The sequence below is a fragment of the Lissotriton vulgaris genome, chromosome 7 (genome assembly GCF_964263255.1).
Source record: "Lissotriton vulgaris chromosome 7, aLisVul1.2, whole genome shotgun sequence".
NCBI classification, from domain to species: domain Eukaryota; kingdom Metazoa; phylum Chordata; class Amphibia; order Caudata; family Salamandridae; genus Lissotriton; species Lissotriton vulgaris.
The window spans coordinates 1,661,476,790-1,661,500,519 of record NC_141695.1 but is presented as its reverse complement, the minus strand read 5'-3'; the positions used below and the strand labels follow the sequence as shown (position 1 = coordinate 1,661,500,519).

At 45.7% G+C, this 23,730-nt stretch overlaps 1 protein-coding gene across 1 annotated transcript in view; it reads left to right on the top strand.

Annotated features, from left to right (window-relative positions):
- The window catches only part of SYCP2 (synaptonemal complex protein 2), a 3,993,018-nt gene that overhangs the window by 831,313 nt on the left and 3,137,975 nt on the right, over positions 1–23,730 (top strand). The window contains exon 14 of the mRNA XM_086932653.1: positions 10,658–10,718. Within this exon, the coding sequence (XP_086788779.1) occupies positions 10,658–10,718 (61 nt within the window). The remainder of the gene's footprint in view (positions 1–10,657; positions 10,719–23,730) is intronic.

Genomic DNA, 23,730 nt, shown 5'->3' with positions numbered 1-23,730 from the left:
CAGTCCATCACAACTAGATGTAAAATGCCAGGAGGATGACTACGAAGAGGGATATGGAGAGTATAAGAACCCCTCGCAGCAACACTATTGACTAGGGTACCAAGAGGAAATGGTTGCTATGTCTTCCTCCTTGATGATGGATCTAGAGTTTATGCTGGCAGATTATAGAAAAAGATTTCCTCTGACAATAGCTTCTCAGGAAATTCCCATTTCACACCCATGTTCTATCCCTGCTACTCCAGTCAGAAGCAGAGAGTCATTACAGGAAATTGCGCCACCAACGCCTCAAGTTCAATACCACCAGGATCCGGCTACCACAGACGATGATGACCAGGAAGAATGAGAAATAACGGATCCCAACAAGGAATGGGATGACTACCTAATCCTATCTCCAGCGTCGCCCACACCAGTACCGGCTGATTCCCAATTGGTGGATATTGGTAATTTCCCAGGCGGCGCAACAAAAATCTAAGAATCCATCTGGGTCTATATCTGCACCTCCTGACAGGGAGGGAAGACGTTTAGACAATGCAGGGAACAGGTTTTCCTCTATGTCATCTCTCCTTGTTAAAGCAGCGAATGCCCTTGCCATTCTGGGCAGATTCGACAGACAGACAGATGTGGTGTGATATGGCTCCATACATAGACCTCATTCCAGAGGACAACAGACAAGAAGCGAAAAAAAGTTCTTCAGGCAGGAGAGAGGACTTTGGCTGAAGTCATTGACTGTGCGATGGACATCACAACCACAGCCTTTCGATCTCTGGAGCTACTGCCTGTAGACCGGAGGTCCAAAATAAAATTCTAGATCGCCTATTCGATGGAGAAGATTTATTTGGAAGGCAGGTAGATGAGGCCCTCCAGGGTATCAAGAAGGATACAGATACGGTGAAAGCCCTTGGTACATTACAACATCGTAAGGTGCCCTTTCGAGATGCCCGAGGAAGAGGCCAACCATCCTATAGAGGCGGTTACCAACAATGAAGATACCCCTTTTATTCATTGTTATGTGAACAATACCGTCAGCAGTACGGGCAGAGACAGTCAGGGAGCAATATTAAGTCTGCTCCTAGAGGACGAGGAGGTCGTCAAGGAAAGGATAATAATAGAAGACAATGACAACCTCCAGTATCCGGCTTCATGTACTCCTTCCCCTCCACAAGTTCCCCTGGGTGGAAGAGTGACTTCCCATTTACATCATTGGCAGACAATAACTACGGACAAATAGGTCCTCAACATCATACAATTCGGACATACCCTAGCATTTCTTCAATTCCCCCCTTGCACTCCCCTACAGGTCGAGAGATCAAACATTTATCTCAAATGCGCCAGGAAATTCGGACAATGCACCGAAAGGGAGCAAAAGAACCAGTCTCGATTTACCAGAAGGGAAAGGGATTTTATACCTGTTTCTTCCTGGTCCGGAAGAATGCTCTCCAATGGCGTCTGATATTAAACCTAAGATCTCTGAATACTTACCTCAAAAACAGTCATTCCAGATGGTGACCTTCCAAGACATTCTACTGCTCTTAAACCCAGGGGATCATATGACCACTCTAGACTTACAAGATGCATATTTTCGGGCGGGGCTACGAGGAACATGGCGGCCGCTAGCTGAACGGCCGTGGTCACCTTCCCCTATCTATGGAGCAACTAAGTTTCCCTGCATAGAGATGCGCTATATTTGACCCATATAATATAATTATATTCGGTGCCTGTAGTTTCTCCCTGTATTCTCCCTGTATTATAATTAATTAGTCAGCTTGACCGCATTGGACTTAACCGTGGTCGCGGTTGGCTGAGTATGCCCCCGAATGTTTGTTTCTGCCGGTCAAGCGAGACTGGCGAGGTCGAGGTCGAGGACCGGCGCTGCAGGGGAAGCGGCTGCAAACCGCCTGGGAGCGGTGACGATGCATCCGGGAATCGACATTGGATGTGGGAGGAGGCAGCCAGATTGAGGAGGAGGCGAGACTCTGCACTGCTGGTGTTCCGGGTCAGCGGCGGTGGAGCCAGCAGGAGAGTCTGCGGAGCTGAGGCTGCGAGGAGAGCTGATCTGAGAACCGCAAGTAGGGTGACACGAGGGCAAAGTAGCGTGGGCGGTACTGCGAAAGATGTAGAGGCGGAGGTAGTAAGAGAAAGGGTGAGAAAAGGCAGCGAGGGCGATATTTGGGCCAGCACCCACCAAGTAATAAACCACCATCTACACAGCAGCAATATCGACACAAGTGTTTTGATAAGGTGCATGGATGTAGAGGGAGGCTGTGACAAGGGCCAAAACGCCAAAGAGAGCTTAAGAAGGGCCAGTAGCGCTGAGGAAAATCATTCTCCCGAGAGAAAGAATAGATATACACTAAGAGCCAGGGCAGTGTTTAATACATCCAAAGGAAAGCCTGTTTATCCACCACGCATCTCACCCCCTATTTTGGCAGTGAAGGAGTGGGCAAGAAGGGGGAAAACTAAACTAAACACCTCTGAAGAGTATTTAAGCCCCAAAACCATCAAAAGTAGGGGGAAAAAGAAAGGGGGGAAAGGGGCAGAGGTAAATATAAAAGTTACCCCCTCACTTAAATCCTATTACAAGGTAATGTCCAGCACCACTACTACAACCTCTACCGCTAGCACTCAGCCTGTACAGAACAGTAAGGGCACTCAACCCGCTCAGCTATCTCAGTCCATCTCAGTTATCTCGAGGTAAATTCAGAGATAAATACCCCAAAGGATCTGATGCAGGGAGGTATTAATGGGAACAACATCGACACATGCTCTGCCCCAGTGGACGTAGAGGTAATAGTACACGCTGATGTCGGTCTAAGCAATCGATATTCGGCTTTAGTGGAGGAAAGCCAAAAGGACACACAAATATCGTCCGGAAGCACAGATATGTTGAGCATTGTGCAAAATGTATCAAAAGGTCGGCTTGACCCCTCTGATAGTTCAGGTATGGGTGCTGTACTTAATGTAAATAAATCAGATGCAAATGCAGGTTCGCTGGCCGATATTCTATTGGCCATGAAGGAAGAAATCACTAGCAGGTTTAAAGTATCTGAAACTAATCAAGCCGAGATGGCCAACAGATTTAATGTCTCGGAGGCTAACCAAGCAGCAATAAAGGCTTCATGTGAAGAGTTGACAAAGAGGGTGGATGAAGTTACTCTCAGGACGGAAGCAATGGAGCTGGAACTTCCTAAGATAAAGGAGTCGGTGAGAACTACTGAGGCAGAGGTTACAACGCTTTCTGCACAGAATAAAGAACTTAAGGAAGATATTGAACGCTTGGAAAATTATTCACGTCGGAATAATTTGAGAATCCTGAATGTGCCAAAATCTCTGGAGGGGGCAGATATCAAGGGGTTTGTCATCGCTCTGCTGAAGGGGACAGTCTTGAAAGATATGCCAGAGGTGGACCTGTTGCATGACATACAGAGAGTACACCGTGACCCCTTCAAGAGAAATCCTACAAAGCAGAAACCCAGAAAAATTCTGGTTAATTTTCTGACATACTCCATAAAAGAACAGATTCTCTCCACTGCATTGAAAGTAGGTTCCATCCACTTCAACAGCTCCAACCCCTTTACTTTCAATATAAGATCTGACATTTCACATATTACTGCCGCAAGGCAATGGGAGTTGGGTAAAAGACTAGAGGAGTTAAACAGCTTAGGAGCCAAGGCACAGCTGAAGTTTCCGGCACAGCTGAGAGTAATGTGGAACAACCATATGCACCTGATTAAGTCTGGGGAGGAAGCTGATGCCCTCATAGCCAAGATTAGAGACCGAAAATAGGGGCAGGGAGCGAAAAAGATTTAGATAGACTAACTGGGTCTTTTACTTAAATAATGTGTAATTAGTTGGGATTTTTTTTATAAATAATAACTGTGATCATATAGTTGCTCCATGGAGGGGAAAGATGGCTAAATAGGCTTTTGCCTATTAGCAGGGAGGGTTCCTCATGGGCAGAGAGGGCACGGGGTTAGGGGAGGGGGGGGGGGTAGGTAGGAAGGGGGCACGTGGTGGGGGAGCAGTGGGAAAAAAGGAAAAAAAATTCAACCTCATCTATACCTTCTATGTAAATGTGTTATGTCTAGCCTCAAAAAAGGGTCAACACTCACAGGCAGGAAAAGAGGAGGATGGCTACTGTGACCTCAAGGAGTAGTGGGGCAATATTCATCTCGTGGAACGTCAATGGCTTAAGATGCCCTCGGCGACAGAGGCTTATATTTAAACATTTAGAATTGTCAACTGCACAAATATGTTTGTTACAGGAGACACACTTGAGCTATGAAGAAAGCATCGCAATTTTCTCAAAAATTACTTGGGTTAAGAGCTTTGGTGCATCAACACAAACAGCCCAAAATAGAGGGGTCGCCATACTAATTAAAAAGGGATGCCATGCAATATAAAAAAAGTACAGTCAGATTCTTCCGGTAGATGGCTGATCGCTACATTAGCATTTGAAAATCATGATATGGTCTGCGCCTCTTTTTACGGCCCGAACTCGGACGACCCCGATTATATTTATGAACTGCAATCAATATTGATCCTGGAGCCACCACCATACGTGATAGGGGGGGATTTTAATGTCTTGATTGACCCCCTTAAAGATAGATCTAACGTAAGTCATTATAAAGGTGCAGTGAAGGTACGTAGGGCGCTAGTTAACATGATCCATGATATGGACCTAGTAGATCTATGGAGGGAAATAAAAGGAAATGAGAAGGGTTTTACCTTTTTTAGCAAAAAGTATCGTCATTCCTCCAGGATTGATTATATCTTTCTAGATAGAGGCTCATTAGCTAACATAGAGTAGATTTTAGTCCTCCCGAGTCATCTATCCGATCATGCACCTCTATATATTGTATATCAGATCAAGGAGACTCAGCGACGGTCACTAAGGTGGACCCTTAATAGAACCAAGCTGCAGGACCCCGATGTGATCATCGCTGTACAGGCCTCGACCTTGGAGTTTTTTATGTTGAACTCCGACTCAACAACACCAGATGTAGTTTGGGACGCCTATAAAGCCTGGCTCAGAGGGAAACTCCATGGAGCCATCTGTTATAAGAATAAGATTGAAGCCGGGGTATTAAAGGGTATCGAAGAGAGGATAGGTGGCTTGGAGAGAGAAAGGGATGGAGCTAGCAATGGGGATCAGGAACAACTCACTCAAATCTGGGGAACGTTGGAAGAGGCAAGATCGAATATAGAGGGAAACCTAAAGCTAAATGTAGAGCACAGTGGGAGACTGGTAAGATGCAAAGTTATGAATATGGAGAGAAGGCCGGTGCTTTATTAGCATGGAAAGCCAGAGCCGACCGGGCTAGGAACGATATAAAAGAACTTAAAATAAACGCCGGCGGGGAAATCTCAAATAAGACCGAAGATATACAGACATGTCTTCTCTCCATGTTCTCAGATCTGTACAGGGAAGATCTGACTCCCCAACCATGTGTGATTCAGTCATTTCTCTGTAACAAACAACTTCCAGTTCTCACGGAAGAAAGTAAAAACAACTTAGACGCTCCCTTTACATCAGAGTAGATCATAGCTCAGATAAATAAATCTAAGAATAAAAAGGCTGCAGGATCAGATGCGCTCCCGAGTGAAATATATAAACATCTCAAAGAGGAGCTCCTCAAACCCTTGGAAAATACCTTTAACTCAATTTATGGTTTGGATGGAAAGGTTCCTTACACCTGGAAAGAAGCAATAATAGTTCTGATATTGAAACCAGGTAAGGATCCAAAAAAGGCAGACTCCTACCGCCCAATCTCCCTGCTGAACGCCGACTATAAGATCTTTATGGGCATTTTAGCAGGGAGATTGGCCAAACTGATACCTGGGTTAATACATCCAGATCAGAAAGGGTTTGTCGCAGGTAGACATATACAGGAACAAGTACAGCTTCTTATAGGCAACATCGACCTGGCTATCAAGAAGACAGAACCCTTGGCCGTTATCGCTGTCGATGCGGCCAAGGCGTTTGATAGAGTTTGCTGGGCATACCTATGGGAGGTTCTGAGGGCTATGGGTTTTGGTCCTATTTTTATTCAGACCCTGCAGAACTGTTATCAGGGTGCCTCTGCCCAAATATTTTTGAACGGGTTCCTCACCGCGAGTTTTAATATTCAGAGAGAAACGAGGCAAGGGTGTCCGATTTCACCTCTTTTGTTTAATTTATGTATGGAACCATTGGCCCAGATGATTAGATAGGATGAGTCAATCTATCCATTCAGATCAGAACATTATAGCTCAAAAATAGCTCTGTATGCTGACGATCTGGTTCTGTATACAAGCGACCCGGATACAGCTATCATAAGGGTGGAAGAGCGTATGCGCGAGTTTGGAGTAATTTCTGGGTTTCTTGTTAATAGAACCAAGACGGAGGTGATGTGCTGGAATTTGGAGTGGACAGGGACAGAAAGTGAAGAGATGAGATACTTGGGGATTTATGTAGTGAAGGAAATTGAAAAGATCCCTGAGTTAAATCTAAAGAGGGTGGTAAAGGAAACTGACAGCTTATTCAGTAGATGGAGAAATCTACCTCTGACTATATACGGAAAAACCAACTTAGTAAAGATGGTCATCCTTCCTAAACTGTCATACCTCTTTTCTTCAATTCCTTTGACATTTTCAAGTAAAAGTCTGAGTAAAGTACAGAGTAAGATCAACAGTTTCATTTGGGGCAACAAAAGGGTTCGACTAGCGTGGAAAAAACTTAGACGCAGACTAAAAAAAGGAGGGTTGGCTCTCCCAGACGTAAGACAATATGCAGAAGCGTTCCATTTTAAAAGCATACGGATGCTGTTAGTTAAGCCAGGGGAATCAGCTTGGGGGAAGCTGTTAGGCGAAATGGTGCGGGTGGAAGGGGGAGGCAATGGAGAAGCATTTCTGTATAAATTTGGATCACCTAGGTTCTTCAAGAGGGTCAGTCTGAAGGTCCTAAGAACAGCTCTGGAGACTTGGTGTAGGCTCAGGCATAGATGGGGCATTGGATACTACTCTGACTATGCCCCTGTATGGGATGCCCCAGGGACCCCGGGTTGCTTGCAGGATGGCTTTGCACTGCTGATAAAGAGGGCTGGTGTCAAAATCTGGTCTGAACTGTTGGACAGTGGGGGGATACTTCCCTGGGATTACCTGAGGGCTAAGCTTGGCACTGGGTTCTCAAGATTTTAATACATACAGTTAACATCATGGTATGTGGCAGAAAAGCGGGAGATTAGCGGAAACAGGGAGATTGAAGACTTGCTGCAAGAGACATGCCCACTGAATAAGGAAATATCTATGTGGTACAATAGTCTGCTGGAGGCCGAAGACCATAAGACTCCTGCATCCGTAGCAGTGTGGACGGGATCCCCACTCGGGCCACCAGCAGACCTTTTATATGAATCCTCACTGAAGACCCTGAACAGATCAGTTAAACCTGCCTGCCTAAAAAAAAAAATCATTTTTTTGTCATTAATAGACTCTATTACACCCGGCAAAAATTGCAAAGTTTGCTCCTTTTCCCGTTCCTAAATGCCCTAGATGAGCAGTACCCTTATCAAATGACTTACATATTTTTTATGAGTGCCCAGCACTCACAAGATTCTGGGCTGAGGTAGGTGACAAGTTACTGGGCATATTTAACACCAACATTGAGATCAATATACAACTGGTATTTTTTGGAGATGATGGTCGCCTCAGCCAGAACCTCTCGCGGAAAGATAGGGGTCTATTACTGAACTTGATACTGCTGGTAAGAAGGGAAGTGTGTAAGAGGTGGAAGGATGCCCTACCCCCGCAAAGGGAGGATTGGCTTAAAGCTGCATTCTCTATGGCACGACTGGAGTACGATGGAGTGTAAGATAAGCTCTCGAATATCTGGCACCCCTTGGTGAGCTGGGGCAAGGATTTAAGATTACTGTAACATCATTGGTCTTATGATTACACCAGGGTCCCATACAAAATAATGGGACTGGTCGGATGACCCAAGCGAGTGGGGTAAGCCGTAGGGGCGACCAGTAACGAAGGCGGCTTCATAAGACCCGCAGAGGCTTGTAAGGTGAGATGAGGACCAAAAAAAAATAAAAAAAACAAGATGCATATTTTCATATCCCCATTCATCCTTCCCACAGAAAGTATCTTCGGTTTACAGTGGCCGGAGACAATTACCAGTTCAAAGTGCTGCCATTTGGCCTCAAATCTGCCCCGAGAATTTTTACAAAATGCCTAGCGCCAGGGGCAGCCTTTCCCAGAAAACGAAAACACCAAGTATTTCCATACCTGGACGATTGGTTGATAAATGCACCATCGGAAGCTTCAGCTTAAACTTCAACTATGGCATGCATACAGTTGTTTGCCGAACTGGGGCTAACTCTGAATATGAAAAAATCATCTCTTCAGCCTTCAAGGAAGATCACATTCCTAGGGGCAATTCTGGACACCCTAAAGAACAAAGCATTTCCCTCCACAGAGATCATTCCATATATTCTGATGCTAGCTTAATCTTGTTTGGCCCATGCTTCTATTAAGGTGCCTCTGGCTGCGATTTCTCGATATAGGAGAACTTTGTCAGGTCCATCTCTGTGGTCGGAGAGAATTATAAAACAATTCATGAGGGATTATTTAGAGCCTTCCCTCCTGTAAAGCCTCCACCACCGCTTTGACAATTGAACATTGTTCTATCCCAGTTGATGAAACAGCCCTTCAAACCAATTCACGGGACAGATCTTAAATTCTTATCCTGGAAAGTGGCCCTTCTAATAGCCCTCACTTCAGCCAGGAGAGTGGGGGAAATACAAGCTCTCACAATTTAAGAACCTTTTCTACAGTTCAGGGTGGACATGATTGTCCTCCGGACCAATCCCAAATTCATTCCAAAAGTACCAACAGATTTTCATCTCAATGAGCCGTTGATGCCTAAAAGGTTTTTCCCTCAACCGTCGACAGCTGCAGAGAAAACTCTCCATTCTTTAGATGTTCAGCAATTTCTGAAGTTTTACTTACAAAGAACAAAGCCTTTCAGGAAATCTACCAAATTATTTGTGGCTTTTAGTGCCCCCAGGAAGGGGTTCCCGTTGTCAAAACGGGGAATGGCCCGTTGGATTTCAAGTGCAATACAGTACTGTCATCAGGCGGCTGGGAAGCCGTTAAATGCACGTATTCGTGCACATTCCACAAGAGCAGTGTCCACCTCCACTGCTTTATTTTTGGGCGTACCTATCCAGGATATCAGCAGGGCTGCTACCTGGAAGAGGACGCATACTTTCACCAGACATTACTGCCTTGATGCACCTGCAGAGAAGGATGTTGCAATGGGACAAGCTGTACTGAGGAACCTTTTCCAGTAACAGTGAGCCTTCTTTACCATCCCTCCTTCCTTGGTTGGTGATAAAAGCACACTTTATTGTCATATTCTGTATTATATGTGATTTATGAACGTCTATCTATGTGTATTTATATACGGCTACTACTATTGTTAGATGACAGATGTTGCCTCGTTCATGGTCCTATGTGACAAAACAAAATGTGCTATGATTACTGCTCGCTATTCTGATTCAGGCATGTGAATCTATGAAAGCTCCAATACTGGAGTAAGAAAACATGTTACTTACCTGTAACAGTAGTTCTCCAGTATTGGAAACTTTCATAGATTCACATGCGACTCACCCTCCTCCCCTGAGGCTCACCTTGGATTTAGCACAGAAGGTGTCTATGGCACAAGTGCGTGGAAATCTGAGGGGCAAAAGGTTCGCTCAGGAGTGTTCTAGAGGGTGAGGAGCTCTGCTTGGTCCATGGACGAGTTTGGTCTCTTTTTACATAACGAAGGTTATGGGTTGCAAAAGGGAAGTTGGCCTAGGCCTCTTTTCAGCATTGCTTTTTTATATACCGGAGACTCTCGTCTCGACGACGGGCAATGATTCAGGCATGTGTATCTATGAAAGCTTCCAATACTGGAGAACTACGGTTACAGGTAAGTAACTTGTTTTCATATGGGCAGTCATTAATGTACACAAGGCATGACGGGTCTGTTGTGATGAGGAAATCTGTCAGATCTTGTGTTTATAAAGGATATAGGACGAAAGTTAAAAATAACCTTTTCCTCCTATTTTGGTATCTTTGACTATAGGTGAGTCAACACATTTTACAGTGAGGTGTTAAACATCTCTAGCGGTGTAAAGATACATAAAGGTCTTTACCTCTAATTATTAATCTGCTGTCATTAATTATCTATAATCTCCCCATAGCCTGGTGGGTATGGGAAACATTTTACCATCACCCTGGTGTAACAGGACCTTCTTCTCTGACGTTAAACAACCCGAACCACTTAAGTCAGTTCAATGACATCCAGGCTACTAGAGGCAAAGACAGGGCTGGCCACAAAGAGTAAAAAAATGTAGGATGGCCCAACTGTCTGCTCAATGCAGGGACTTTTGTTCATACGGGGTTTTATTTGTAGATCTTTCCCAACTCTGACTTCTCCATGTCATGTTTTATAGCACCTGCTGACATTCCACTCAGCTGCTTTGCCATAACATGCAAGCCTGATTACCTGTTCTTTTGTCATTTGTTAACCAAGCATTTATCTTGTACAACTTCCAAATCATGTCGTTAGAGATGTTGACTTTTCAACTATATTCTATGACTCCTAAGACTTACTGTTTGGTTTGTTTAGGATCATCAGTGGGAAACAGTGAGCATTCTGGAAGAAGAAGTAGACACTTACAGCGTAGAAGGTAGGGAAGCACTCAATCTGTTTTCGGGCTGCATATTTATTTACATATTTGTTAGTGGCAATGTTGCATTTATAGAATACAGCTAATAACATACCCGCAAATGTATTTCATTATAAATTATGATATCATATGCTTTATGATTTTGCCTTTTGTTAAGGTGTCAATAAGACTGATATTTATTGGTAATTCGAAGTCTCTAACACTGGAGGAAAATCCTTTAAAGGAAAACAACCAAAACATAGGAATATATTTCAGGGAGCTGGTATTGGTGCTAAGTTCAACTGGGATTTGGATCGAAATTTATAATCACAATTTACCCTTACGAAGGTGAACCACAGTTTGTAAATAGCCATGAGCTAACTTTTTTGTGGATGGGTGCAAAACTCTGTCTAAATCCATCCTTAGTCCTTATGAAACCCTTCTGATTTAATTGTAATCACACATCTTTTGCCAGTTACACCCACGTTTACTACTAAGGTCCTCCTTAGGATATCGTTAGGAAACTGTCCCGAATTGGTCCCTGAATAGTTTCCGAACGAACCGGGTCCTGTGAGTCCGGACGACCGTTAACGATGCTTCCCAACAGCTTGTCTGTCTATTCATTACACAACGCAATAACACATTGGTATATCTCCTAGCAGGAGATATCAATAGTATTAAAAAAAAAAAACTAAAAAGAAATCAGGTAGGTAGCACAAATAAACACTGGTCTCCAGGGGGATACCAATCCATATACTAAGAAAGAGTATGGCAAGGAAGAACAAGACTTGGATAAGAAGACTCAGACGAGCTGGGTGACCAAGGAACCATCCAGGGTAAGTACCCAGGATCTTCACGTAGGCTGTGTGCAGAGTGGAAATGCAGTGGCAGACCAAATAGAATTCAATGGAGAAGAAGTGATGGCAGTTTTAAAGAAGGAGCCTTCCCAGAGGACCCCGAAAAATCCCTTTAGAGGGCGGATGATTGTAGAGCCACCCCACCCATGGACGTCCCAGGAACCAGGTTACCTGCACCATGGAAGCCGGGTGCAGAGGGTTGAAGTGATATTGGAACCTGCCATAGACAACAATGGAAGACTTTGGAGAAAAGGCCTCTGGAGAAGTTTCTGAAGATGGCCGGTGGAATCCAAAAGTGGATTCTTGGAGAAGAGAACCTGCAAGCAAAGGGGACTTAGCCTATGCAATTTTTGAGGTGACCAGGAGGCATGGAAGCACAATGCCTACAGATATTGAGAAGTTCAGGATTGAAATTGGTGAACTTGTTGCTGTAGCTTTGAGGACCAGGCGATGCTGAGGAAGACTAGGAGCTGTGCATGGGCTGCCTCACGTCGGATGTTGGTGCCTAGGTGGTCGGTGTCCGGCCCGAGCATAAATAAGCCTTGGTAGTCACAAATGGCGTGGAAAGCGAAAAGATGCAACGTTGGGACTAGCAAGGTCGAAGGCATTCACCAAGTGTAGGAGAGTCAGAGCAGACCCCGAGCAAGCATGGGAGCTAATTGAGGCAAAGGAAGGCCATCAAGAGGACCCAGAGGACTTAGGCACAGGAGTTGCAAGAGGACCTCAAGCAGCTCATTAAAGATGGAGCCCCACTGTGCAAGGGATACAGTGAGGATGCTGATCTTCAAGGGATGAGGTGCTGGGGGCTGGAGCTTCTTGTTGCCCGAAGATCTCTGGAGTGCATATCCAACAAGCCTTGGCAACGGCAAGTTGGCAGGGTGCACAGGGCTTTGGTCCTAGTGGCTCCGACGAGGGTTACTTTCCTCAAAATTGCAGGGAAGACAGATCAAGCCTCTAGGGAGCTGCAGAACCACCACCAATGTTGCTGTGCCTCGGGAAGCCCAAAAGCCGACAGGAGAAGCAGACCGGACAGCTTCATTGCGGTGCCAGCAGATTCAGGGGAGTGACTCCTTCACCACAAAGGAGATTACTTCCGATGTCCTTGATTCCCACAGGCCTTTTGTAGAACCGGGATGAAGCCATAAATGACACAGATGACTTGAAGAACAGCAAGACCTGGAGCAGCAGGAGTCTTCCTGGATTCCGTCTCTGTGCCAGGCATAGTCCAACGAAGTCCAAGTGTCCTTGAGGTCGAAGAGTGTCTAGGTTTCAGAGGTGAGTCTTGTCCTACGACGAATCTAAAGAATCACCCACATGTAAGCCCTTAAGTACCCTAGGGTAAAAGGTTGGAATGACTCAGGGGTCCCTCAGAGAAGAGGGACGTGACAGAAGGGAGGATTCTCCCATGTCCTTTATCCAGTTTTGTGCCAAAGCAGTAGCCAAGGCCTCTGTTAACTTGCTCAAAATAGATTATGCAAGGAGTACACCAAATATGCCCTTTAAAGTAGTCTTGTAGTGCTGGCAAGTGCCCCCACCCCAGCCCAATATACCAAGTCTTGTCTGGGAGGTGGGACCCAAAGGTGGATTCAAGATGAGAAGTAATTGCAAGCAGAGGGGGGAGAGTCTATACCATTCAGGAGTGACCAGGGGGCATGGAAGACGAATTCCCACCGTAGTCGAGTGCTGCAGGAGAGTCGACGGTGACCTTAAAACTGCAGCTGTGTAGACCAGGCAACGCTGTGAAAGACCAGGAGCTGTGCACGAGCTGCCCCACGTCGAATGTTGAGAGTTGAAGGGTAGGTCTCCATCGGAAACACCAACAAGCCTTTGCAGGGGCAGCCAATGTGGAAAGTGAAGAAGGTACAGTGTCTGGACCAGCAAGGTACCGGTGACTCACCACAAGCAGGGGAGTCAGGTCAGGCCCGAGCAATCAGGGGAGCCTGTAGAAATGAAAGGGAACCTTCAGGAGGCACTAGAGTCGAAAGGGGACCTCAAGCAGCTCACAAAAGACGCAGGCCCACAATACATGCGTTGAGGACAAAGATCTTGGTCGCAGTAGATGCTTGAGGTGGGGGCTACTTGGAGCCCGAAGATCTTGGTGGACGAAAGCCAACAAGCCTTTGCAACTGCAAATTGATGCGGTGCACAGGGGTTCGGTTGCTCCAGCTCCGACAATTTATACTGGCCTCAAACTTGGCGAGAGGACAGGACAGGCCTCGAGGGATGTTGACATCCCCCACCTGTGTTGCAGAGCCTTTCGGAGGGATCATCTTCTATATACTTACCACCATACATCCCTGGTGGTTTCAGGGTGTCCCCATGGCGGGTCCTGATGAAGACCTGACTGTAATATCTCCAGCTATCTACATTCATCCCCCAGGGTTGAAATGTTGACGGTTATACCTTACATTCACCATTGTGGACAATAGTGATAGGCTTTTCATGTGTCCTCATATTTTGGTTTTGTAAATAGCTTGGTCATGTATCTTAGGCCAGATTGGCACTCTGTATGATTTAGATGTATATATTGTTACTCCAGTATTGGAGCTTTCAAAGATTCACATGCCTGAATCATTCCCAGTCGATCAGACAGGAGTCTCAGGTATATAAAAAAGCAATGCTTAGATATTTAGCAAACTGAAAAGAGGCCTAGGGCCATTTCCCTTTTGCAACTCATAAACTTTGTTATGTAAAAGAGACCAAAATTGTCCCTGAACCAATCCGAACTTCTCACCCTCTAGAACACTCCTGAGAGAACATTTTGCCCCTCAGATGTTCTACCGAACATTGTGCTAGCGAGTCTCTTTTGAGCTCTGCTCAAAATCTACTCTTTCTACTTGATATTGAGAACTTTGTTCTGTGAATTTCATCTGAATATATATTCTTCGTTGCTGCCTACTAGTTAATTCTTCTGAAAATGTCTGGAAAGGAGAAAAAAGGTTTATTTAGAGCCTGTGTTACCTATTACACAAAGAGGCTCTACACTAATGACCCTCATGCTGACTGTATTTACAGTCTTTATCCGTACCATCAAGCTAAAGACTGTAAGGTATGTCGGACCTTTTCAAGTAAAACCATGAGGGATCGTGAAGGGAGCCTTTTGATATGACTTCAAAAGCTAAAGGCCAGGAAGGAGGTTCTGTCTAGTGTCAGTGATGAGGCATTCTCATCTACATCAGGAGATCTCAGAAAAGAAGATCTCCTCATGCTCATTCCTCAGAGGAACGTCCTGAGAAGGCCCTCAAAAAGACCACTCAAGGGTCTTCTGGGTGCAGTCCCTCAAAATCTCGTCAGCCTAGAGAAAAGTAGAGTAAGGGACATGCTTTGTGGGAGAAACCACCCAAAAAGACGAGTTCTGAACTGGCAAAATCACCCCCTCAAGTCAAAGAACGCTTCAGGAAGCCGTCATCTATACCTCCTGAGGTAAAATCTACAAAACTTGCATCGTCGACAGGAACGTTGGCGAAAAAAATCTTCATCGTCGACGACGAAGATTGAGGTAAAGTTAGTTTCCAAGAAGGCTTCATTGCCTGTGACAGTTTACCGTTGACGGCGTCATTGTTGACAATGGTTTTGACGCCAGTAACATCGACGACGACTTCTACAGCGATGACGACAGTTTAGATGCCGAGACTGTCTTCGAAGACAGGACGTCGACGGCAACAACGACGACGGTAACTATGTCATCGACGACAGCTAAAGAAGTACGGTTGGTGTCAACGGCTGCATCGACGACGATGGTGTCATCGGCGATCTCATCGACGAGGGAAAAAACACCAGAAAAGCTGGAAGTTACTAGGAAGAGGAGGATTACGCCAGAAATCACCTCCCCATGCAAGATTACTCCTCTTGTGCCATCATTCCTGCTAGAAGAGCAGGATTCAGAAGAAGAAGATGAAGGACCTTTTGCTACGCCAGTAGCCCCTCGCAGTTACATGTAAAGTGCCAAGAGGATGACTTTGAGGAGGGATACAGAGAGTATCAATATCCTCCCCAGCAACATTATCGCCAGGGCTACCAGGAAGAGATGGTTGGTGTGAGAAGTTGGCCTGGTATATGATGTCCACTATTCTAGTGGGCATCTTGCACCAGTCCAAACAACCCTTATGGTGATGGTTGTAAAGTCAACCTTATAGACCAGCTATCCTAGTGGTAGCATGGACAAAGCAGTCTTAGGATAAAGCTTCAGAGAGCATGTGAAGCCAGCTGTTTTACCAATAATAATCCCTTGAATATCAAATGAAAGGACACCACACAAGGTATATATAAAATATATATGTATTTATTACTAACACAACCCCTCTACACTCTTTATGAGGTCAGAGTTCGAGATACAGCACAAGTTACTCATAAGCATACTATAAGTTGCACAAATACAGTTCTGCCCTAGGGGTCTCACGAACCATATACTAAGTAAGTGGTATAAGAACCACTTCAGGAAAGGTGAGTAGGCCTAGGACCTAGGAAATCGCTGGGGCTACACTGAACAACTAAGGGATTGGAAGTAGGAGGCCCACGGGAAGCGTGTGCAGTGTCTAAACACACACACAGGTTACCATAGAATTTCAATTGGATCGTAAAAGTTACGAAGTAGTAGATTTCGGACACTTCCGGATTGACTACGGGAAAACCCTGTTAAACTAGGACACTTGGATAGTTAGTACCCATGGGAGCACCGGAGTACTCGAGTTACCTCACCCAGGGAAGCCAGGTGCATAGGTGTTCTTTCGTGTCGGGTTTCGTTGCTGTTTCCTATGGAGAGCTGCAAGAAAGGGATGCAGGCGACCAGGAGAAAAGTGTCCGGGTGGATCCAAGGGTGGATCGGAGTAGTGAAGAACCTGAAAGCGTAGGGGACAGAGTCTGGGTCACTAGCCAGTGACCAGGAAGGAACCAGGAAGGAGCCAGGCGATGTCGAGATGCAATCAGGTGAGGAGGTGAAGCTTGTCTCTGCAGCCACGAGGACCAGGAGGCGTTGACGATGACCAGGAGCTGGAGTCTAGCTGTCCCACGACAGATCTAGCTGTTGACAGTGTCGGTATCCGGTTTGGACCCAACAAACCTTGGCAAATGAAATCCACGCAGGATGGGAAGATTGGCTTCAGTTCAGACCAGCAAGGTCTGGGGAGCTTCTCCTTCGCAGGGAAGCTGGACCAAGCCCGGAGCAGCCAGGCAAGCGGTGTAGTTCTGCAAAAATTTCTTCAGAGGGCTCGCTAGCCAATGGGCTAGCAACCGCGAAGACGCGTCGAGCTGAAATGCAGGCACAGGCCCCACGCGGCACTCGTGAAGTGTGGAGGGCTGAGCTTCGGTGCAAATACTGCTCGGGTCTGGGGCTTCTCAAACCCCAATGCACAACTTCGAGGGTACCTCAGAAGCTGCACAGGTAGAAAAAAGCAGGTAGTCCAGGATGTCCGGTCCCACGTCTCTCGTGTTCGCCACGGGTCTCAACTTTGCTGTGGATGTGGGTCGGAGTCAGAAAAGTCTGGAAGTCCAGTTCCTGCGTCGCTAAGTCTTCGGGTTCCAGTGGGAGCGCTGACAAAGCAAACAGGCAAGTTACTGATGGTGCCTGTTTGCATAGGGTGGTCACTCCTTGACCACAAGGGCGATGTCTTCAGTCTTCCAGTCGATATGAACGTCGAAGGTCCAAGAGTTCGTTTCAGAGTTTCTTTCCAGGATAATCTAATGTCTCTGGACACAGCTCCTATCTTTATACTAAACTAAGGGGCTGGATTACCTGCTAGGTCCCTCTTATGGGTGGAACCTGGGAAGGGGGTGGTTACACCCCTTTCCCTTTGTCCAGTTTCGCGCCAGAGCTGGGGCTGGAGTGCCCCAGCAACTGGTTTGAACCGGGCTATGCATGTAGCACCTTGTGTTGTCTGGAAAAGCATATTTCCATTGAACCCACCCTGCCCCAATACACTACAGGCTGTCTGGGGAGGTGCTAGCACCTCCTTTGACAGGAAACCTATTGTCCAGGCCTCCCCTGCCGGAGTTTCGTCCAGCAGCAGGTCAGACTCGTGTCTGTGGCAGCAGCATCCATTTTGTGATGCTGAGGCTCTGTTTAACTTTAACCGGGTAAAGCAGTACTTACATGTCTTATCCCTCTAGAAGGGTGGAATGCTACCCCCGCCTTTGCAACTGCAAATTGATGCGGTGCACAAGGGCTCGGTTCCTCCTGCACCGACGATTTATACTGGCCTCAAACTTAGTGAGAGGACAGGGCAGGCCTCAAGTGATGTTGACATCCCCCACCCGTGTTGCTGAGCCTTTCAGAGGGACCATCTTCTATCTACTTACCACCATACACCGCTGGTGGTTTCAGGGTGTCCCCATGGCTGGTCCTGATGATGACCCGAAACGTCAACGGCTATACCTTACATTCACCATTGTGGACAACAGTGATAGGCTTTTCATGTGTCCTCATATTTTGGTTTTGTAAATAGCTTGGCCATGTTCCTTAGGCAAGATTGGCACTCTGTATGATTTAGATATATATATTGTTCACTGCCCTCCCACTCACGTTTACCTTCACTTTTGCACCACCCTTTACTTAAGTTTCCTCTCCTAATGGGGCACGCTTTTGAATTTTGTGATAATTTTTTGAATATGTACTTTTGTTGTATTCTCAGTGGACATGAAAATCTGTGCTCCATTTGAATACATGCACTGAATCTATCTTTAAATTGCTTTTGGATCAATTCTACCTGTGATGTTAAGATGTTTGTCTTAATGTACTATGTCCACTAGGGCCATTTGTTCCATGTACCGTACCTTACCCAGGTCCCAGTGATTTGTCTGGGTTCACCCCTTTGCGTTATCAACTTGGAATAGGATGGGCATCAGTCCTAGTGACTGCATTTGAGGCCTCTGAAGTCCACACAAAACATATTCTCTCTTTTTCTACCCTTGGTGTGAAGTTTTGGTACCATGACTACTGGACTAGTCCAGGGGCTATATGAAGGCTCAATGACCCCCCCAATTCCAGCATCTTTTGGACCTCTGTCCTGATGCAGTCCCTGATATGGCCAGGCTGACTGTAGATTTTACACTTTACATGACGGCTGTCACCTGTGCCCACTTTATGGGTACACCAGGTGGTCTGACTAGGTTTCAGTTGGAATATGTGTTTGTACTGATTGAGGACTTGCCTACAATCAGCTTGCTGTTGGTCAGTAAGGCTGCCTGCTGTGGCTACTCCCTCCATTGACCAATCATCAGGGTTCTGAGAGAGCAGATGAGGGAGAGGGTCACTTTCTTCCTCCTGTCCGTCATCAGTTGCCAGGAGCAAGCTCATGTCAGCACTGTCCTCAAAAGGTTTCAGGCCGTTCACACAAAGTACCCTTTGGGGACTTCTTGGTGTACCTATGTCCACAAAGAAGGTGACCTCACCTTTTTGTTCAAGGGTAGTATCGGGCCACTACACTTGTCTTGGAGAGCTGCTGGGCCACAGGCTCCAACACCCACACTTTTTGGCATGGCTTGTCAACAGTGAAGACAGCCTTTTGGTCATGCCAATCTTTATGGAGTTCTTAGCTGGCAACCTGGTGTTTGCTGGCCTTCTTCATGCACTCAGCCATGCGTGAACGCAGGCCAAAGCCTTAGTCCACAATATCCTGTTTAGGAGGCTTGAGAAGTTGCTCCCAGGCTTCCTTAACTAGACACAATGGACCCCTAAATGGATGTCCAAACAGACGTTCAGAGGGGCTGAAACCAACCCCCTTCTGAGGTACCTCTCTATAGGCAAAGAGAAGGCAGGGTAGTAAAACATCCCCTTTTCGTCTGAGCTTTTCTGTAAGTCCCATGATCAAAGCCTTCAGGGTCTTGTTGAACCTTTCAATAAGCTGTTTGTACTGTGGATGGTAGTGTGTCGTAAACTTATGATTTACTCCACACTCTTTCCACATGGCAGTGATATAACTAGACATGAAGTTTGTACCCCGGTCTGTTAAGACATCCTTAGCGAAGCCCACCATGGAAAAGATTCCCAGGAGGACCATGGCCACTGCAAGAGATGTAGTGGTTTTAAGGTGAATGGCTTCTGGGCACTGTAAGTAAGTGCCCTCATTTTGGATGGTTTTCCCCACTTTTTGCCAGACTATTGATGTACTTTACTGAGTGTGCCCTGGGTTCCTGCTAACCAGGTACCCAGGGCCTATGTTCTTTTCCTAAACAGTTTTGAAACCAAATCCAATTGGCACTCTTTGGCCACATGTCAGTCCCTTGTAAATGGTACCATATGTATCAAGGGCACTGAGGCCAGGGATGGCCTCTAAGGGCTGCCGCACATATTGTGCCACCCTTAGAGACCCTGTACCTTTACACACACACACACACACACACTGCCATTGCAGGCTGTGTGGTTTGATGCAGAACACAGTGAAGAGTTGACATGGCACACATCCCTGTGTTATACCGTGCACTGTTCACTGGGTCTTCATCAAAACCCTACTTGTTAATGAAATAGAAACTGAGGCTAAAAGTTGTGCAAACGATCATTGTATTCAATATTTAAAACAATTATTCATTACATATTCAATGATTTCATTTTAAGTGCAAGAACATGAAATACAATATTCTATACATAACATAAATCAATCCTAATGATTCAAGAAAGCAATAGAAATATCAATCTTGATGATTCAAGGAGGTGAGAAGTTAGCCTAGAATATGATGTCCACTAGTTCCAGTGGGCACCTTGCACCAGTCTAATCAACCCTTATTGATGGGGGTTGTAAAGTCAACCTTATAGAAAGCGATCCTAGTGGTAGCATGGACCAGCAGTCATCAGGCTAAGACTTCAGAGAGCGTATTAAGTAAGTTGTTTTACCAATTATAATCCCTTGAGTACCAAATGAATGGACACCACACAAGGTATATATCAAATATATATGTATTTATTCTAAACACAACCCCCCTGCACTCTTTATGAGGTCAGAGGTAAAAGTACAATATAAGTTTCTCAATTACTATAAGATAAGTATATGTTATGCCCTAGGGGCCTCACAAACCATATACTAAATAGTGGTATAAGAACAACGAGAGAATTAGACAAGCATTTGCAATGCAATAGGTCTCGCATCAGGAAAGTTTGAGCTATTGGTATTGTACATGACTAATATTTTATTTATGTGTTGGTTTTGAAAATAGCGAAATTAATAGCTTTGTCATTCACAATGTCAATAGTTTTAACTTTCGCAAATGTGACACCTATAGCATTTGTAATGCAATATGTGTTGTATTTACGTGACTTAAATGTATTGATATTACAAATAACAATGTCTTCATTTTTTTAGGCATATGGCTTCGCCATCTGCATCGCAGGCGCGAAGCCTACAAATCACAAGAATGGAAGTGGCGAAGAATGCTTCCTCTTTAATATATGCCAAAGACAAGCGTAAATGTCATCACAAATATATCACACTGCCATGTGACCCACACATGCATGCCTCACCACAATGACAATATCATGCACACATCACCATAAGGAAAGAAAATAGATTGCACTCCAATAACCCAGGCAAAGTAATTGCAGTATTTTATTGGTTCTCAAAAGGGAAGTGGGAGTGGAGGAAATAGTGGGAGGGAGAGCGAGGAAAAGTGAAGGGGGCAGGCGTAGAGAGAGTGAAGGGGCAGGTAGACAGATGAGTAAAAAAAAAGAGATGAGTAAAAAAAAACAGTCATAAAAGTTAAGTATCCTACAGCGTTTTTTGTTTAAAACAGCATGCATCATTTTAACATGACACTAACTAAAATAAAGAAAATGCATTGCACTGCAGTTACCCAAGCAAAGTAAAGCACAGCATTTTATGGGTTCTTATGAGGCATGGGGATTGTAGGAGGGAGAGAGAGGAAGAGTGAAGGGGGCGGGAGGGGAGGCAATGAAGGGGCAGGTAGACCGGAAAGAGAGAGTTAAGAAAGAGTAAAAAAAATCGTAGAGAGGCATAACAAGTTAACTATTCTACAGCGTTGTCTTTTTAAACAGCATGGATGCCGGTATTGCATATTTTTAGCATGACACTAACTACAATGCACACGTTTACATAATCATGGTGTGCTCCTTTGCATACCTGCGGTACCTGAAAGGCCCATGCATCATGCAGCTTTCATCTGGTGCTGTGTAAGGCCAGGTGCTGCCAGTAATCACAGCAGAGCAGAGGGAGAGGCCGGTGTGCGACGAGAGACAGGCCAAGCTTTCCGAAACCTTTTCTGACTTTCCTGAAGAGAGCAGTGTCCCCGAGGTCGGCTGGTGTGCGCTGGCAAAACTGCCCAGTTCTCCCCCGCACACCTCCCATGCCTGCCATCTGATGCCCAAGTAGTAACAAAATGAAGCGTTGAAAAATATAGCGCGGTCATGTTGAAGCTGTGTTTATGGCACAGGACCAATTTAGTGAACAGAGAGACAGGAGATTGGGAATGCGCGCGCGCGGCCGGCTCCGATCGCTTTCCTGAGCGTGCGCGTGACAGTCTCCTGTCTCCTGGGAAGCAGACCAGGCAACTATAGTATCGCGCCTGCGCGATGGCATATGGTGCGCTGGCAAAACTGCCCCGTTCTCCCCCGCACACCTCCCATGCCTGCCATCTGATGCCCAAGTAGTAACAAAATGAAGCGTTAAAAAATATAGCGCGGTCATGTTGAAGCTGTGTTCATGGCACAGGACCACTTTAGTGAACAGAGAGACAGGAGATTGGGAATGCGCGCAGGCGGCCGGCTCCGATCGCTTTCCTGAGCGTGCGCGTGATAGTCTCCTGTCTCCTGGGAAGCAGACCAGGCAACTATAGTATCGCGCCTGCGCGATGGCATATGGCTTCGCCATATGCATCGCAGGCGCGAGACCTAAAAATGATCCACAAAATAAATACACACTCAGGGCTGCTTGCATTTGCACAGGTTTGAAGTCCAATCATAACTGTTCCTTTTAGAACTACAAATCTTCGATACACTACCCCTGAGTTGTTGTCAACAGACGTTTCGACCCAATCTGTCATTTTAAAAGGACCTCATCAGGACGTGAAATGCTCCATCTCTCTCCTACACCAAGGGCGGTACAAAAAGGCTACAGAGAGGCCTTTCAGCCACAAAACGTAACCCCACCCCCTTAGTCAGGGGTAAACAGACATACGTCAACACCTGTATTCAAGGCGCTGTGTTTCGGGAGATGTTGTATGTGTTACAGGTAATCAATCATCCACCAGGTAATTGCTGCAGGACAAACACGATCATAGCACGTTATAGGACCCCTTAATGTAAGGTAACCCATGTCTTTGGCCGGAGCCACCTTCTGAGTGAATATATGGAGTGCAAACACTGTAGAACCCTCCTTGAAACCTGACCAACGGAGAGCACGGTGTACAGTTGCCGTTAACACAAAAGACTCACTATTTGTTTCATACTCACGAATACGGGAAAGTCTTGTGCAATCTTCGCTTAAGAAGATATGCCACGAACCACTTAAGCATACAATGTGTTGAAATAGGAAGGAAAAAAAGGCTGATCCTGCTGTTTGGTGTGGACGGCCTTATTTGTGAAGCAAGTTTTTGTCGACTGCTCCTGTTAGTCACCTGTCGGTGGATTGAGTCCCTTTGTTAAGCCACCTCTGTATTTAGTTGTATTAAGACACCACCAAGACGGCTGTACGAGGTTTGCGTTTACTTAGGCTGCAGCATTATTTCCTCAGATTGAGTCACCAAGTTGAGCCACCTCCTCTTACCCAGGGCTTTAAGTGGGGCGGGTCCTGCCAGTGCTCAGCACTGGCAGTTCTAAATAGCAGGTGCTGAGATGGATGTCTAGCGGGCTCTCCGTTTTTGCCCTCATCCTCAGGGTGTAAAGCAAATATTAACTGTGCAGCAGTACCACCCTTCCCTGCCTTGGATGTCACTTCAAAGAGACTCTTTGTAGTTCTTTAAAGCTTGTTCAATATTATATGCAACAAAGCCATAGTTGTTGCTTATTTATCTTATGCAAATAATATCCAATGGCAAAGCCAGTAGTCCTGGCTTGTTGTAGCCGTAATGTTACTTGTTGTATTATATGTCTGGAAGCAATTACAGAAGCAGCAAAATACCAGTGGGGCAGCACAGATTATTTTAGCTTAGGTGTTTTTAAGCCACAACCTTAATTATATCGGCCCTCCTTTAAGAGACCCCCCAGTTTTTTTATCCCACTTAAAGCCCTGCTCGTA